At 36.6% G+C, this 17,760-nt stretch overlaps 1 protein-coding gene across 2 annotated transcripts in view; it reads right to left on the reverse strand.

Annotated features, from left to right (window-relative positions):
- The window catches only part of MYOM2 (myomesin 2), a 71,399-nt gene that overhangs the window by 3,715 nt on the left and 49,924 nt on the right, over window positions 1-17,760 (reverse strand). For both annotated transcript variants that reach the window (XM_085056687.1, XM_085056686.1), the window contains 10 exons: window positions 13,170-13,314; window positions 12,998-13,057; window positions 11,507-11,574; window positions 7,655-7,768; window positions 6,212-6,299; window positions 3,134-3,172; window positions 2,347-2,452; window positions 686-849; window positions 320-356; window positions 176-198 (listed from right to left, as the gene is read on the reverse strand). In XM_085056687.1, the coding sequence (XP_084912813.1) occupies window positions 176-198; window positions 320-356; window positions 686-849; window positions 2,347-2,452; window positions 3,134-3,172; window positions 6,212-6,299; window positions 7,655-7,768; window positions 11,507-11,574; window positions 12,998-13,057; window positions 13,170-13,314 (844 nt within the window). The remainder of the gene's footprint in view (window positions 1-175; window positions 199-319; window positions 357-685; window positions 850-2,346; window positions 2,453-3,133; window positions 3,173-6,211; window positions 6,300-7,654; window positions 7,769-11,506; window positions 11,575-12,997; window positions 13,058-13,169; window positions 13,315-17,760) is intronic.

Consider the following 17,760-nt stretch of genomic DNA (forward strand, 5'->3'; position numbering starts at 1 on the left):
ATTAAAGACAACTAAATCCACAAATTACTATTGTTATTGCAGTATTTTGTGCTAACAGAGAATTTCTGTAACCACGGAACTCAGTATGTTATGGCAGCATATCATGATGGATGCATTAAAAAGAACACTAGATCACATTGTGAAACACCTATGATAAAATGTAAAATAAACTTACTCTTCTCAGCAAAAGCAGCTGCCCTAAAGTTGTTGAGAAAGAAAGAGAAACATATAATTTTATTGATGAAATTAATAATAAAATATTTTTGTAAGCAAAGACACTGTTGTTAGGGCATTAAAACACAAGAGATGCAGCACTTACTTGAGTCGCTGGAACTCTGCCACTGCATCATCAAAAGCTGTAACAAAACAATTGAGAGGGTTATTCTCCATGAACATAACTTGCACTTGGGCCTCAGTACAAACATTTAAATACATACTCATGCCACAGCCCTATTAAAACCCATACAGGTGTACACAGCAGCACAACGAAAAACCAGACCCCTGAAACCTAATGCAGCTAGTGCTTAAAACAGATACAAGGTTAAAAAGATGATAAGAGTTATAAAACTGAACTGAAACTGGTTGTGATCAAAGACTATCTGTTTTTACTGTCATTCCTCTATTTCCAGTAAAATCTGCATAACCTATGAAAAGGCACAATATAAATCAGTTCTTATAAACATACCTTGCCCAGACAGATCAATTGTGCGTTTGTAGGATTCCTTGGCACCAAAGATTTCAAAGGTGTAGTTCCCTTTATCCTTTTCAGTGGGTTCAATTATCTGCAACCAGGCAACATCCTCTGCACCTCCAATCTTCGTCTTTTCACCAGAAGAAATCTTAGATTCCCTGGAAAAAAGATGCATAGAGATGAGTTTGAACATTCTTTTCCTCTACATTGTCCATAGGAAATAATCAATAAAAAGTTACAAATGATAATATACTTTTCCTAAACTATAGATAGATGGCAACTAATGGGCTCATTTTTCCAGAAAACTCTTTTTTTCCTGGTGGGAGTATGAAACCCTTTGAAAATATTAGCTTGAGTTTCCATTTCAAAGATTCATTTGATCAACCTTTTCTCATTCTCCTTCTCACACAGAACTTTGCTTACATCTTTATGCACATACACGGCTGTGTGACAGTGTTTAGAGTTCTGCACACTTAATTCACAGTAAAATAAGATTCATAAGGATGGTAAATTATAGGCAAATCACCTTTTTTGATGAAGGAAAAACATCTTTACTCTTTCATTAACTACAAATATCAATTAAGAAAACAAAAGATTTGTGTAAAATTACTCTTGCATCAAGTCAAAATACACTTTGTTTTTTTTAAAAAACAAGAAAAAAATTTTAACTGCAGGTAAGTAATAAAAACTCTTTAAAAATCAATGACATTAGCTTATCATCACTTCCTAGTTAAGAATAAAAAAATGTTCTTCAGATGCAGATCAGGTGGTCTTCTGGTCCACAGTCTGTCACAAAGAGAGGAAATAGAAGCAGCTATTTAATGAGAGCATGCAAATCAGACCACTTTCAGAGGTTCAAAGAGAACTTTCCTCTTTCTCTCATTAACTGAAAAAACACTTTTTTCATTCTTCCTCCCCAGGCATCTTTAGCTGGAATTTTTAATAAATGAAGTCAGCTTTAGCTTCTCCTTGATCGCTCATTTTATTTGGCCAGACAGAGCTGATTTGACTCCATAGCTAGAATTATTTTGATGCAGAAAAGCTATTTTCACCATTTCCTTTTCTTTAAGACAATTTTATTGAGCTCAGCCTACAAAGTTAGATTCCTGGATAGAAATTGCTGTATATTAGAAAATATTACATATAATGTTTCCCTCTGTGCCCTGAGTGGATGATGAATACCAGCTCTAGGACTTGTATTGTATTCCATACTATGCAAGGCAGTGGATATCTGTGAGAGCAAATCTTTGGTATTCACCTGGAACTGGAGGAGAGTTTCATTCACTTTAGAAAAAGGAAATAGGAAAGAAACCTGAAAAAGGAACCTGAATAGGAAACTAATCTCAAATATTTTGCCGTCTTTTAACCAAGCAGATAATACAATTGAAGACAAACAGTCTCATATTGAATAAGAGAACTCAATACTGTAGATTCCTTTCTTTCTCTCTGTCACAACCCTCCTGATGGGTGTTGGACAAGTCTTTTAATATTTCCTTTACCTTATGTACTATATGTGTTAAAAAAGAATATACTATTCTGGAAAGATAAATTCATTAATATCAGGTTGATAAATGAATGGCACAGAATAGTAACTATTAAATCATAAAGACAGCATTTTTGTCTCAAATAAAATTGAAAAAAATATTCTCATCTACCTGTGGCACCAGCTGACTTTCATTTCTTCATTGTAGTATTTCAAGAAACACTGGAGCCTTATCCCTTCCTCAGTGCAAAGGATCTTCAGTGGAGAGGCTGACTTACCTACATAAAATGGAGTATATGTGGATCAAATAGGAGACACAGTGGAATGAACAGAAAATAATCAAATGGATTATTTGTACTGTCTGGAGAAAAGAAAATTCAAGATCTGGGTCATGATTCTCAAGTATCACAGAGACAAATGTTATACCTCTCAAGGAACATCTGCTGATTTATATCAGGTGAAAGTTCAGTATGAATTTATGGCTTTGTTGTCATACACAAGCATTATGACTAGCAAGATCCATTGTGAAATAATAATCTAGTCATATAATTGCCATGAAAGAGTAGTGTAATGATTCTAGTTGCATAAAAATGTTATTCTTGTGCAAACCCTGTTCTTTCTGTGGAAGGACTCCCAGCTTCTTACCAGGAACAGATTAAGGACCTCATTCTCTCTATGACAAGGATCACTTACTAATAGGAAGTAGGACGAAAATTATTGCTACAATATTTTCACAGTATCTAGACCAAACAAGCCGGGTGGAATAATACTTTGTTCCCTTTTAATAGTGTCAATTAGCAAGGTCAACTGCCTGTTCAGAAACTTATTAACATGTCCATAATAATATAAGTATCTGGGCTCTCAGAGGTTTCCCACTTAAAATAAAAATTTTCAGTCTCAGCCTCACATGACTTCAAAATAAAACAACTACATGAAAATTCAAGACAGGATTTACTTACCACTCATTCCACTCAATGCCAGAATTATATCCTCATAAACTGCAGAATGACAAAAAAAAAAGAAAATGTACCATCAAAATTCAATCAGGATATAGCTTTGTTATGTTCAGTTTAATTAAAGTAATATGGGAAATCTACATATCCTTAAGCAAAGAAAACCATTAAAATTGCAACAGGTGTACAGAACAAATTGGAAACTGTCTGCGTACAGCATATGAAATCTGTGCTTTGTCACTCAGTATTTCTGCCTTTTGTGGAGTCAGCTGTCTGCTGCCAAATCTTTATCTCTCTCCCTTAGGCCAGGAAAAAGAAAAAAAAGTTATTAAAACTGAATTGTTCACATTCAAAGCAGAGCGTAAGTGAAAAAGAAATTATCTCATACTTGGTGAAAACAGTTTCACCTTCTCCCTGTAGGAAGGCATTTGACAAAAGTAAAGTCCTTTAACAGCAAGTGAAATAAAGCAGGTATCATATAAAGCTTTTGAAAGATCACAGAGCTGATGGGTTTGTAGAAGGAGAGAACCCTGGGGACAAGGGCACAAGAGTGGGGAACACTTTCATAGCAGAAGAATTATATTCAGTGACACTGTGCAAGATAGAAAAAAAGAGAAAGAAGCACCATAGTCTGAAGAATGCATAGTCAAGGCTGAAGGATGCTTATCCAAGGCTGACAAATTTTTATGAATATGGAAGACAGAGAAATGCATGAAGTTAAAAAAATACTAGTTATATATTTGTTCTGTATTGATCTGTATAAGCACATTTTTGTCTCAGCTAAAATAAATCCTGATTCAGTTCCATAAGTCTTTGCAATCTCCAGTATGCTTCTACTGACACCTTAACATAGGACATGAACTGCATCTTATATATGCCTTACATTACACGTCTGAGAAGGTAGGGTTATGTTAACCATGCTGTCTAAATGAGGGCAAGGGGTTTTTTTCTGAAAGAGTAATGGGCAGAATTTATGCAAAAGAAAAATGCCTGGGAGACTATCAATTGATAGTACAGCCTTCTGCAGTAAACCACATCCCAAGAACTCAGCCTGATATTCATCTTTTCCTCTTGTTTCAGGTATTTCCTCTTTCTGTTGAAAAGGTATGTTAATATCTTTGGTAAACTGAGTTTATTTTTAAACATATCCTTCTCCTTCTACTAGGACCTGCCAAAAATTGTCATTATTTGGGTCACATGTCTACATGCGTGTGGGATGAATCTAGATTCACTTTGGCCTAGCTGGTGGGACCTAAGCAAATAAGCCCAGGGAAGCTCTCTTCACCAAAGTTAAGTAAAATTCGCTCATGTTGGCAACAGATCAATGTTTGTTATTGACTCAGAATCACAGAATATTCTGAGTTGGAAGGGACCTACAAGAATCATCAAGTCCAAGTCTTAAGTGAACGGCTCATGAGGGATCAAAACCATCCCCTTGGCATTATTAGCACTATGCTTTAACCAGGGTCAAAGTAAACTGACATTTATTACAGAAAAAAATTAAATATACATAAAATTACAGTATCTCACTGTGATATCTGATATCATATGAAACTTTTTCTAAATGTCTATCATGGGTGTATTTTAGACGTACTTTTAATTTGCATTTAACTTCATTTGAATGTCAGTACATACTGAGCTTGAAGTAACCTGCCCCGTAGAATGTGCAGCATTCCTGCTCCTGCTAAACCTATCTGTTTACCCTTTATGTTTCAAGGCTAACTCCACCATTTAGCAGTCCCGTTGTTAGGTTTAACAGTGTAGTTTTTGTGGATTTGCTCGTTGACATTTCCAAAGCCCCCTGGACTCACAGAATTAGACACTGTGCATTCTCTACATAGGCATTTCACTGTACATTTCAAGCACAGCACAGTTTGCCATACCTGAAGTATAGTTACTGGAAGCTGGACCCCTGACCATGACAGACACCTAGTGTAGTTTTTTCTTATTCCAGTGGTCAGGGTACCCATAAACAAATCCATAGACTAAGGGAATTATATCTGTGTATATATCAAAGGACAGGAAGGGAGAAGGTGATTAATGAGAATATATTGCAAAGCATGGGACCTGAGCATGACATAAATGGTATGGAATAAGAGACAGAAATTGTACTGGTTTTGGCTGGGATAGATTTGGCTGGCTAGTTTTCTTCATAGCAACTTTAAGGTTCTGTGTTTTGGATTTGTGACTAAACCAGTGTTGATAACAGGGATGTTTTAGCGATTGCTGAGCAGTGCTTGTAAACTGTGGAAGTCTTTTATTTCTTCTCCTCAGACTATCTCACCAAGAGGAGGTTGGGGATGCACAAGAAGTCAGAAGACAACACAGCCAAGACAGCTGAGCCCAACTGACCCCAGGGACATTTCATACCATGTGACATCATACTCAGTATGTAAAGCTGAGCGAGGAAGGAGGGAGTGAGAAAAACTTGGAGTGATGGTGTTTGTCTTCCCAAGTCACTGTTACATGTGATGGAGCCTGGGATTACTAGAGATGGCTGAACACCTGCCTGCCCATGGGAAATAGTGAATTTTTTCCTTGTTTCGCGTTGCCTGTGTAGACAGCTTTTCCTCTACCTATTAAACTGTCTTTAGCTCAAGCCAGGAATTTTCTCACTTTTCCCCTTCCAATGCTCTCCCCCATCGCACTGAAAGAGGATGAGCAAGTGGCTGTGTGGGGCTGAGATGCCAGCTGATGTGAACCACAAAATGGCTTTATGATTTAGAATTAAAAGCACTCTCCGTCCCCACTGAGAGTCCCAACATAGCACTTTGTTGCTTTAGGGTGTTTTGTAGATATTAAAGCTTAACAAACCTGAGACAGAGTGATCTCACATAAAATGGTCTGTCTGGTTAGAAACATACTTCATCTCCTGCCTGTCAAAATGCTAGAGATGAATCATTACAACGCCCAGGGTCACCCCTTATAAACTGCTGATCTGAAGTTCAGGTCTCTATAACATACGAGAAACGAAATGCAAAGAATGCCAAAAGTATATGCGAATTTGCTATTTGCAAGGATAGATCTTTGACAACTCTGGAGAACATGTGGATCATTATTCCATTACAATAATTTGAATATTACCTTTTCCTGATAATTCCAGAGAAGATACATCCTGACCTCTATCATCTGATATCGTCGCCTTATAAACTCCTTCATCTTTGCGAGACAGCTACAAGGAAAACCAAAGATGTTTACTGACAAACTTGATAGTCCTAGATAGAACTAGATTTGCTCACCCCCTGCATGATTCTCTAAAACAACATACATTGTACTGTGTTCTGGATAAATAATCTTACCAGAGACAAGATGGAAACTACAGATGTCTTGTTCATGCTTTTTTGATGGAGATACATTTAGTTCTTAAGCCTAAAACCTGTTCTGATTTCAGTTCAGTTTCCTCAAGAAACCATGAGGGTTTTTTTTCTTTTTCCAAAAAAAAGACGAAGAGGATTGATTTTGATCAGTAGAAATTACAAGCACTGTTGTAAGATGTAACAGAGCAAACTTCCACCTACACAAACTTTAGAAATGTAATTTTTCTTCAATCAAAATTATAATTTTTTTTAATTATATAATGCATAACAGCAAATCTATATCCTCTAATACCAACTCCTTCATGCTGCTTTCATTCAAGCTGCAGCCCTAGTCAAATTACATCTATGCTAAGTAAATAATTAATTCATTACCCTTGGAGAGTTTACATTCTGAAATCTATCACAGTGATATTGCACTAAAGGCAGTAGGGGGTTTTGGTTTTTTGTTTTTATTTTAATTTCTTTTAAGACCTGAAGGAAAATATACCAACAGGTATATATAGATTGGAGACAACTTCTTAGACTTAACAAATCCATGAGCACATAAACCATAGCACAAGTATCATATAATTGAATGACAACCAACAAGATTAATCCAAGACAAGCAGAAACCACCCACCCAAGAAAAGTCTACTCAAGAAAAATGAAGCCATTGGAAAGTCAGTATCCTCTTTCAAGGGAAATGAAGGAAGGAAATTAGAAGAATATGAAGCCAATAAATAAATATATTAGATGGAATGCACATTACTGAAATAAGAAAATCTCAGTCTGGGGAAGTTTTGTCACTTCACAAAGGCAGCAACTATGCAAGGTAAAGTTTCAGATAGAAGTTGGGTTATCCTGTTTGCATAAAGATAAATTTTAAGAAGCCATAAACTTCAAACTTATTCATTTTAGGCAATAAAACTAAAACACTGTCAAAAATGAGGTGCTTGAACAAATTGAAAAATTAAGGAGTAATAAGAAAGAAATGAGATAGAGTTCACCCAAGGACTCTACAGCAACTTAAGCATGAACTCTCTGAGCTGATATCAAAAACAGATACTTTTTGCTAGCCACAGCTATTCACCAGCTAATTGAAGGGTAGAAGATATGTTTTTTTCTTACAACTGTTCAAAGAAATCATGATAGCTGGTTTACTGCTTTGTCTGACAAATCTGCAGTGTGTCAAGCAGAAGCTGTCCTTTGTAATTGGCAGGTGATACAGTACCTTGGGAATACTGAGGTGACATTCTCCCTTCTGCAGATCAGGCAGCTCCTCAACATCAACCCCAGAACCATCCTTATACCACCTGAAATCAGTCTCCTTCTTTATGTTCGCAACCTGTACAACAGACAAGGCACATAAGCCTGGCTGTGTCCTGAGGAAAGGGAAGTCACACAGGTACTTTCAACATATGAAACCTTTTTTTTTTATAGCACATGTCAAATAAAGCTAAGTAAAAAACCAATTTCAACAAAGTCCTACTAAACAAATCTTAGTCCTACAGTACTTCTTTTCAGCACAGTACACAGGTTACATCTTCAGAACCCTGTAAAATCCTTAAAGAAAATCCTGGCAATCTCTTCCCTTAAATGGTTTTGCACCCTTGCTCTGTGCTTGTAGTTTGTCTAGAGATAGCTGTGAGAAGTATATTTGAAATTAGAGCTTCTGAACTCTCCTTTATCTTTTTGTGTTTGCCCTGTGACTCCAGAGAGTTGTACTACAGAACTTAGGCCCTATCTTAGTGTCTGGCCAATTTGGAGATTTATCCCAGCTACCTAAGCAATGTCTCTCCCAGCTAAGCTGCAGAAAGCAACTGAAATTACTATTCTGAAAGCATCCAAGGCTTCAAAATTGTGAGCTGCACCAAAAATCCTTTTGTATTTTTCCTTCTACACTGAGTCCTATGGGGCATACAAAGACCTGGGGAATCCTACAAATTGCAGTCTCTCCCACCAGAAAGGGGCTTAATAAGGTAGTGTATATGCAGAGCAGTTGTTTGAAAGCAAGAATTTTGCTGTAGTAGCAGCAGGTCATGGAAACAATGGATAAACAGACTACAGCTGTACCTAAAGTACTGTTACAATTTTGATATTAAATTGTATATTGGATACATTTAAAATATTGCTGGATAAATTACCTCAATTCAAAGAAGCTAGAAGTGCAGCTCTTTTTAGAAACCCTGGCAAGATATATGTATTTTTCCCCTCACTTTCAAAAACACTACGGTTTATTTGACATTGTTATCCCCATACCCTTCTAAAAGTCATAAAAATGCAATGGTATTTTCATGTGCAGCCTGAATTCCCAGTCAGTGTGGCTTTGGTGGAAGGACAGAGCCAGCAAGATATTTCTCAGTCCCCAGGCAGTTACTTTTAAAAGGCTCCTTAAAGAAAAGGCAAAAAACTGAACAAATGGCTAGAAGGCAGCCTGGAACTTAATACAGATCTGCAATAGTTTTCAAGTGGCTTGCTTGGAGGAAAAAACATGCGCCAGTTTCCAACCCTTTTACATTATAGAAGTCATTCCATAGATAAACAGCCCTATGAAAGCTCTCTATAGAGGTGACAAACAAATAGGAGAGTCTTCTGATTCCTAGACATCTCTACGAAACATGCCCACATTAATCACATCTATTGTTGCTTAATACCTTTTGTGGTTGCCATGGATCTCTGACAGTATTTGAGATCACCACCTGGCCCAAAGCAATGACTTGCTGGAGAAAAGTGAGCAGCATTTTACATTTACCAGTAACTACAAAGTGGCTGTTCCTGTACTCCTATGACATGAGTGGAAATTTTGTTTGAACAAAGCCCGAAGGAACAAGCCTTTAATACTTTTCAACAATTTTTCATCACAGACTGTTAGCACTCAATCTGACAATAAATAGACTGAGTTTCAGACACATGCAATTTGCAGTGCTGATGTTATTTCACGTTGACATTTACTATGAAATGTTACTTTTTCGCTGTTTAGCCACACACCAAAAGTCTTGCTTTAAACAGACACAGTACAAATAAGGGCCAAAGTTATGCAAGAGCAAGTAGCTTCTGAATGTTGTGAAATTTAGAATTACTAGAAGAAAAATGACAGTAGTTTCTGACATGGGAAGAAAAATAAACACAAAACAGAAAGCAAAAAGCAAACACCATCAACTTATCTTTCAAGTGGACCATCATGTTCCACTGGCATTGCAGGGCTACAATACCAAGAACATGGTCATCAATCCCAGCTAATTCAGAATTAAATACTAAGTCAACCAAAAGTCAGTCGGGTCCAATCACAAAGAAAATATAGGGTATGTGAGGTGACATTTGATAGTCTCTTCTACAACACAATCCGTATTTGTCCATTATTACTGTTACAGGCCTGGATCATAGTCAGTCTTCGGCAGTACTATTCAGAAGTACTGAACCAGCTGACGTGGTTTCCTAGCTTCCCTGTGTCATGCTATGCCTTTAAGAAAGTCAAGGTAAAATACCCTCTCTTACAGCTACTTCCTTCATGTTCTCCCAGGTTCTTAGAAGAGGTAAAAACCCCCTTGACAGTTGTTTTTGCAGAGGAGCACTAAATAGAATCTGTGGGATGGCAGAGATGATTCCTTGATTGTTTTTATTACCACAGAAACAGCGCAGAGTGGCCACACTTCTAACTTGTTTATCAGGTATCTAGAGTTTGAAGGACAAATCCAGGCTTTGTTTTTCAAACTCTTCCTATGTACAAATATCAGTAAAACAGCCATAAACAACAGTACCATGTGAACCTAATGGCCAGTCACATACTAACAGTAACAAACATTATAAGGTCAATAGCATAGTTAAAATGATGAGTGTGCGAGCAGCCCACATCCTAGATTTCATTTACATAAAATGTTCTGACCTTGTGAACAAAAGGCTCACTGGTGAAAAGCAAATAATCAGGTGGTCAGCCTTTCACAGCTTTAGTGGTATAAACAAGCTTGACAGTCAATGAAAGAAGGATAATTTCAGATTAATTTGTAGAGAATTAACACCAACATAACTGGTTCAGCAACATTTAATTCCCCATGTGAATGAAGGGATAAGCAGGGTTCATGCCTGAGGCACGTGCATGTGGAGATTATAAAGTACTCCAGCAATGCAGCTCAGTACCAGCTCAGTACCAGCAAAGGTACCGTGTTAACTAATGAGCGTTGAGCCCTGAAAGGGGAGCACATGGAATAGCAGCTTCAGCACCAAGTCAGGTGTGCTGGGAATAATTTGAGGTTAAGGGTCTCCTAGTTAATGAGCAGCAAAGAAAAAAAAAGAAAATATAAAAAGGGAAATAAAAAGAAAGAAGAAGTAAAAAAATCCCACAAATGTTCATGTAAATTGCTCATCATTCATGATCCGAGTTAGTCTAATTATAAGCCAAAAGTTTTTCAAAAGAAGAGGAGAAAATTAATACAAAAGAATCCATATTACAGGAAAAGAGACTGAAGAAGTGTTTGATGCTTGTTGAATTCAATTTACTTATTCAGACTTCTAATTAGTCACTCTAGAAGAGGAAAACAAATGAAAATTTATCTGTTCAGAAAGGCATATAAAGATGTTAATAGCAGAAGTTACACTGAAATCCATACACATTATCATTACTTAAGATTAAAAGTCATTAGACAAAAATAATTAAAAAATCATGTTTTATAACTTTAATTCTAGAAGTCTTTGTTGCATTTTTGATTACAGTTGATTAAATAACAGATGCTTTGCCAGAGAAATCAGAAAATGGCAAAGATATTGAACTCTGGCTTTTTGTAGCTATTTCTTGATGAAGAAGCAGGACTCATAGGATGTATATTTCATGTAAATTATTCTTGTGGCTCACAATTTTTAGGAAGAATTGGACCACCTAATAATACATGAATAAATGTCCTATAATTTTTTTTAATCAACACTACTGCTGAAAAATAGTAAGTCAGAAATTTTCATATTAAAATTTTCTACATAAGAGATTTCATATGAAACTTCAGATTTTAAAGGTATCTAAATCCTTCTTCACATTTTCCTACCTCAATTTTTCATCAACAAATTCTAAAAAATAATTTCAAGTATATTTCCTTACCTTACAAGAAAGTAAAACTTCACATTCCTCTGTAACATTCCAATACAAAAACTCTGAGAAGTGAGGACCTAAGAAACAAAAAAATGTTAAAGCAATGTCGGACAATGAAGAGTATCAGAGAAATCGAGTGAAAGAAAGAAAAAAGGATGACAATTACAACATCCTTACACCAGAGCAAGAGGGACCTCCTGAACTACCCATGCACTAGAAGGGAAAACCTGAATTAAGTTTTTATCATACTGACTTAGTGTCTACTTTACAGCTTAGAAACCTGCGTCTCATCTCTGTATGAATCACGTAGTATTCCAAAATATAAAATGGTGAGTGAGAGAAATTAATTTAATAAATGCCTTTGTGCCAAATTACCAACTAAGCAGAGGAAAGAAACAAAGTACCTACAAACAAGTGTACAAATAATGTATTTAATCTAAAGGCAACAAACCCATGCTGGACGTTGTTTGCCCAAATAATGTAAAGTTTTAAAATGTATTAAATATTACAAGCAGAACAGAAAGTATTCCTTTTCCCCACTAAGGTTCCAATCCTGCAAATAAATGTATCCTGATGAAAATTTGCTGACATATATGGCCTTTTTAAAGTTATTGTATTTACTTGTCTCAATAACTGTATATGCTTTTGTGTTGGCAGGATCAGGGCCTGTAATTCCAATAGCCAAACCTGGGAAGTAGGAAAGACTTTCACATAAATCATTGAGAATTGAAATATTTTGTCAGTTTATGGTGTAAGTGGTATAATTTCTTTCCTAAATCAATTTTAAACAGCTTTCAAAAAAAAATATAATTACAGTGCTTCTGTACACAATCTTACCTAAGCTATTTAGAAAAGAAGTTTTAATTATGATTGTTACTTTCATCCTGAAAGCCATGTGCTTACAAGTGAAAATTAGAAACTGGAGTTCAAACTCAATTTTTTAAGGATTTCACTGGGATAGAAATCTGAATTAGGTATCCCAAAGTAATTTTCTCATTCAGCTGCAAGCAATATCAATAACAAGTATATAACAAACTCTATAACAGTATAGCAACTATTCAACAAATATACATTTAATTCCTGGAATTTTGCCTGGACAGAAACCATAGGGTGAAGATTTTAATCTTCCTTGTCTGGCACTACTAGTCTTGGCTGTCCACTCTTCTGTCGATTATACTGAACAGACAACTTGTATACTTACAACTAAATGCAATTAAATATTTTGTTGGATGAGAGCCTACAGTAGGCACACTTCTCATTAATATTGAGGAAAGATAACCTCTTGTGAGAACTTCCACTTATTTTCTCCACTTAGTGAAAGTTCTGTCACAAATTTACAATATTGAAAAACAAGATCCACCAAGGGTTCAAGTGTCTCCTAAGATTGTACAATATATTCATCTTCTAATAAGGAATGGAAGCTGTAAGCACTTAGAATTCACCAGGGATGAATCATTAGCTTCAAACTGGGCCAAAAGTCACCAATTTGCTCTGTCTTACCTTGTTTTCTGAGAAATTCCTTCCGCTGGAGTTCAGACTCAGCCAATATTGCCTTGAATGCTAAATTTTAGAAGAGGTGAATGAAAAATGAGTTATTCACAAAATTACTCAAAGAATAATTGAAGTTCATTTGTTCATGATAGCCGAAGTTTCAATGGTTCAGTGAACATACCGTCTCCAATGAGAACTAATGAAGACTGGTTTTTGGCCTTTCCATCCTGAATCTGTACTGTGTAGGTACCTTCATTGTCAATTGTAAATTTTTCCATTACCATTTCTATAATGCCATTTGAACGGTCACAATTTATTTTATGCCTCTGAAATAAACAAATAAGAACTTTAGTGTAGTGCAAATTACTTTTGATTCTTATTGAATTAATTATGATTTACATTGCTGCTCTACAGTCAACCTTTTTCATTGTATACAAAGGAAAGAAGACTGTGCTTTTATTTACTGTTGTACAATAAGATCCCAGGGGTGACAGAAACCTCTGTGTGCAGCTGCATTTGGAATCCTTGAGTCATCATAATACAGCTGGTTTGTATTTGAAAACAATAGTTTATGGCGCTGTGCATAGTTGAAGAAGAACCTAACAGCTAGCCTTTAGCTGCATTAAGCTTTCAGTTCCAGGGCTTTGCGAGGCAGAAGCACTATACCAAGCAGAGTCCAGAAACAACTGGAAATACTACGTTTCTAGACACAAATGTGGATCTTCAAACAAATCCATCACAGCAAGTTCAAAAAGTCATCCCTACCAAATATCTGCAACATGTATTAGTCAACAGTGGATCTTATTTTCTCATTAAAAATAGTTAATCGATGAAGGGTATAATGATTTTCTCATTTAATGCTAGGTGTAATTTTCAAAGAACACTTAAAGCAAAAGACCATGAGAAAAGTAACTTGTGTAAACCCAAAAAAGCTTCTGGGAACCAAAGTGTTGCCCAAGTCCGAAAAGAAAGGTATAATTCTGTCAGAACATATAGTTACCCACTTAACTGTTTGCAGAATACACAAAATACCAAATATTGACTTTAATTCAACGTTAAATATGCTTTGCACTGTTTTTGTCCTTTATGTGTTTGCTTTCTATTAACTATTCCAGAAAGAAAAATTATTGGCAAGCATCAACATGGAAACAGAAAATTGCAAGCAAATATTGGACAATCTTTGCAAAATATGTGGTTTGAATTTGCAGGTACTGTTTTAGACTCAGCCATGTTTTACTAAGTAATATCTTCTTTTATTCAACAAGTGCCACCCATGAGGACTGTGTTCCCCACTAACAGTGATGTTTTTTGAATCTCAACTAACAAATTCTTAAAGCTAAGTAAAAATAACCCACGGAAGTTACTTGAAGAATACTTTCAGGTAAACAATGTGGCCAAGGATTTTACACACTAACTTCCATCCATGATTGCTCAGAACAGTAAATGTCACCATCTAGAAGGAGTTATATGCAGTGAATTATTGTAGATGCTTTTACTTTTAAATTTATTCTAGATACTGTTTAAAGGAGACATGATGTCTTAAAAACAGAATGTTTTGATAAACCTGTTATTGGTATAAATGGTACTAAAGTCACAGATAGATAAAGTTTAGGGAAGGAGAAGAAAGAAGAAAATTTTTAAAAAGCTAGTAAAAATGCCACTTATTAAACTCTCTAGGATCTCACTGAAGTGGAAGAACCTCTAAGTTCCCTAAGATCCAAAAGTAGTAGGAATGACTCCACAAATATATCTGCTTTAGCTTTGAGGGACAATCTATGCCAGCCTCAAAAACAGACTCTTGTATAGTTAACAGAGCGTTGTATAGATAATAAGTCTAGAAGAACAGTCAAGATACTTAGCTTTCATTACTGGCATTTTCAAATATATGAATCTTTTCAATCTTAGTGGGATAACACAAGAATGAAGAAAAAAAAAGATATGGAATTAACAAAGCATCAACCAACAGATTGATGAGGATAATAATTTGTTAAGGGATAAGCAAGTTAATTTGGATATATGATTTCCCAGATACAGTGCAAAGAAAGATACAATGTCAAAGAATAAGACAAGATTAAATTAATCAGGAAATTAAGTAGAAAACCTACTTATGTAATAGTTCATCTGAAAGAGTTAAGGTGATAGGTCAGGCTGATTAAAAAGAGCATTAATAAACTCACCCAAACTATCAAAAAGTGCAAATTTCAAAGTGCAAAAGCCAAATCCTTGCTTATAGTCTCTTGCCCACAGAGGTCAAGGACCACACTGTCATTTACTTCATGAGTTCCCAGGGAGAACATTAAATTTAATTTAGCCAGAAGCAGAAAAGTTAAAAAAAAAAAAAAAAACAAAAAACAACAGCAAGATGTATGTTTGTATGTTTTAATCTGATTATTTCTTACACTTTTTTTTTTTATTTCCTACTTTTAGGAAAGGGAAACAAAATATTAAAAGATTAAAATTTAAACTGAGAAAATGGGGCTCAGTTCATTCCATTTACAGCTTATTTTGAAATCTTACCAAAAACACTCCCTGTTAGGACCTAGCAGGAAAAAATTATCACTTCAGCCAATGTCAAGAATCAAGCCACAATTCACCAGCATAATGGTCTATTGAACATGTTCAGTGACTGTAGCCCAGTCTCCAGACAAGTTTTAGAGTGCAATTAGGCTTCTAACTATTGCCATTATGCAGCAAGATGAAGTTCAATGATTTTATGGGCATCATAAATATTAGGCTTTTATGTGACTTTCCACAAAAATATCATCTGTCTCCAAACATAAATGTCACCTGTGGGTTACTAATTAAAGAGGTGAAATAATGCAGCTTCATTTCAAGACTCCTTCTGATGACAACATTTTCAAAACATATGCAAACTAAAAATAGCTCATTCTGTTCAATGAACATTGCCAAGATAGAATATTGTCATTTCAATACATCTTGGGCATGTATATTCAGGTTTTCAGTGCAATGGTTTATTACCTCTTAAAGCAAGAAAAACGGAGAAGTATTTTACTCAGAAATACCTCTTCTTACACTTGTCAATATGTAATTAAATTAAATGCTCTTTGCTTTTCTGTGGTATAAAAATGCTGATAAACTTCTCTGACCCAAACCCGGATTTGCATTCTCAGGAATAAATTGAATCTTTCAAACAGCTGCACTGGAGATTAAATCCTCACAGGAAAATGTATTTCCAGTGCTGTGCTTATCACCTGTAGATGAACCATACTCTTGGCCTGCAAAGGCATGACCTTGCTTTGTTCTCAACCCAATCTGAGAGCTTTTTTATGCCTCTTAACATGAGAGGTCTTCCTAGAGCTATAAAAATGCAGGAAGCTGGTGGCCTACCCTTTCATCTTTGTGTAGCTGTTCAATGTCCAATTTCTAAGCCAAAATTTAAAAATACATTTAAGTCTATGAACATTGCTGCATTGTCAAGTGCCTCCCACATTATACATAAAACTAGTAATATAAGCCTCAGAGAGTCTTTGGGAGCAGAGTATCATCTTGGTTTGGAGTCCAAAACTGTACTTGAAACAGCCTTTTTCTTGAGCTATTTTTCTGAAATATTTGTGCTTAACACTGCTCTGTGTGCAAATTCTCCTTCTGTTTGGCTGTTGGTCATCTTGTTACTGAAAATGAATAGAGGATGTCCAACTCTTTTTCCAGTATGAATAGGCTCACTCTGCAACAGGAATTCTATACTGCAAAATATTTTAAGTTAAAGATTGGCCTTCTTTTCAGGTATTATCACATCCTAATAACATCATAACTCTAGGATCTCGGGAACTACAGGCCTGTCAGCTTGACTTCAGTGCTGGGGAATATTAGGAATCAGATACATCTTGAGAGACACCAAGCAACATACACATGACAACCAACAGATCAGGCCCAGCCAGCATGGGCTTGTGAAAGGCAGGTCCTGCTTTACTGGCCTGATATCCTTCAATGACAAGGTGACCCACTTAGTGGATGAAGGAAGGGCTATGGATGTGGTCTACCTGGAATTAAGTCAAGCCTTTGGCACTGTTTCCCATGGCATTCTCCTGGAGAAACAGGCTGCTCACAGTCTGGATGCGTGCACTAGTTCCTGGCTGGATGGCCAGGGCCAGAGTGGTGGTGAAAGGAGTTAAATTCAGTTGGTGGATATCAGAAGTGATGTTCTCAAGGGCTCAGTAGTGGGGCCAGTCCTGTTTAATGTCTTTATCAGCAATCTAGATGAAAGGATCCAGCTGGGGGGGAGTGTTGATCTGCTGGAGGGTAGGAAGGCTCTGCAGAGGGATCTGGATGAGTTGAAGAGATTGTTTGAGACCAACTGTATGAGGTTCAACAAAGTCAAGTGCTGGGTCCTGCCCTTGGGTCACAACAACCCCAGGTAGCACTACAGGCTTGGGGAGGAGTTGCTGGGAAGTGGGTCAGTGGGAAAGGACCTGGGCATGCTGGTCAACAGTTGGTTGAGCATGAGCCATCAGCTCAGGAGGTCAAGAAGGCCAGTGGGAATCCTGGCCTGTATCAGCAATAGTGTGGCCAGCAGGACCAGGGCAGTGATTGTCCCCCTGTACTCTGCACTGGTGAGGCCACACCTCAAAACCTGTGTTCAGTTCTCTACACTACAAGAGGGAACTGCGCAGTGAGGGAACTGAACTGTGTTCAGTTCCGTCACTACAAGAAAGACATTGAGGAGCTGAAGCCTGTCCAGAGATAGCAAAAGAGCTGATGAAGGGTTGGGAGCACAAGTCTGAGGAGAAGCAGCTGAGAGAGCTGGGGTCATT

This window comes from Lichenostomus cassidix, chromosome 3 (assembly GCF_008360975.1).
Source record: "Lichenostomus cassidix isolate B80296 chromosome 3, HeHo_3.0, whole genome shotgun sequence".
NCBI classification, from domain to species: Eukaryota; Metazoa; Chordata; class Aves; order Passeriformes; family Meliphagidae; genus Lichenostomus; species Lichenostomus cassidix.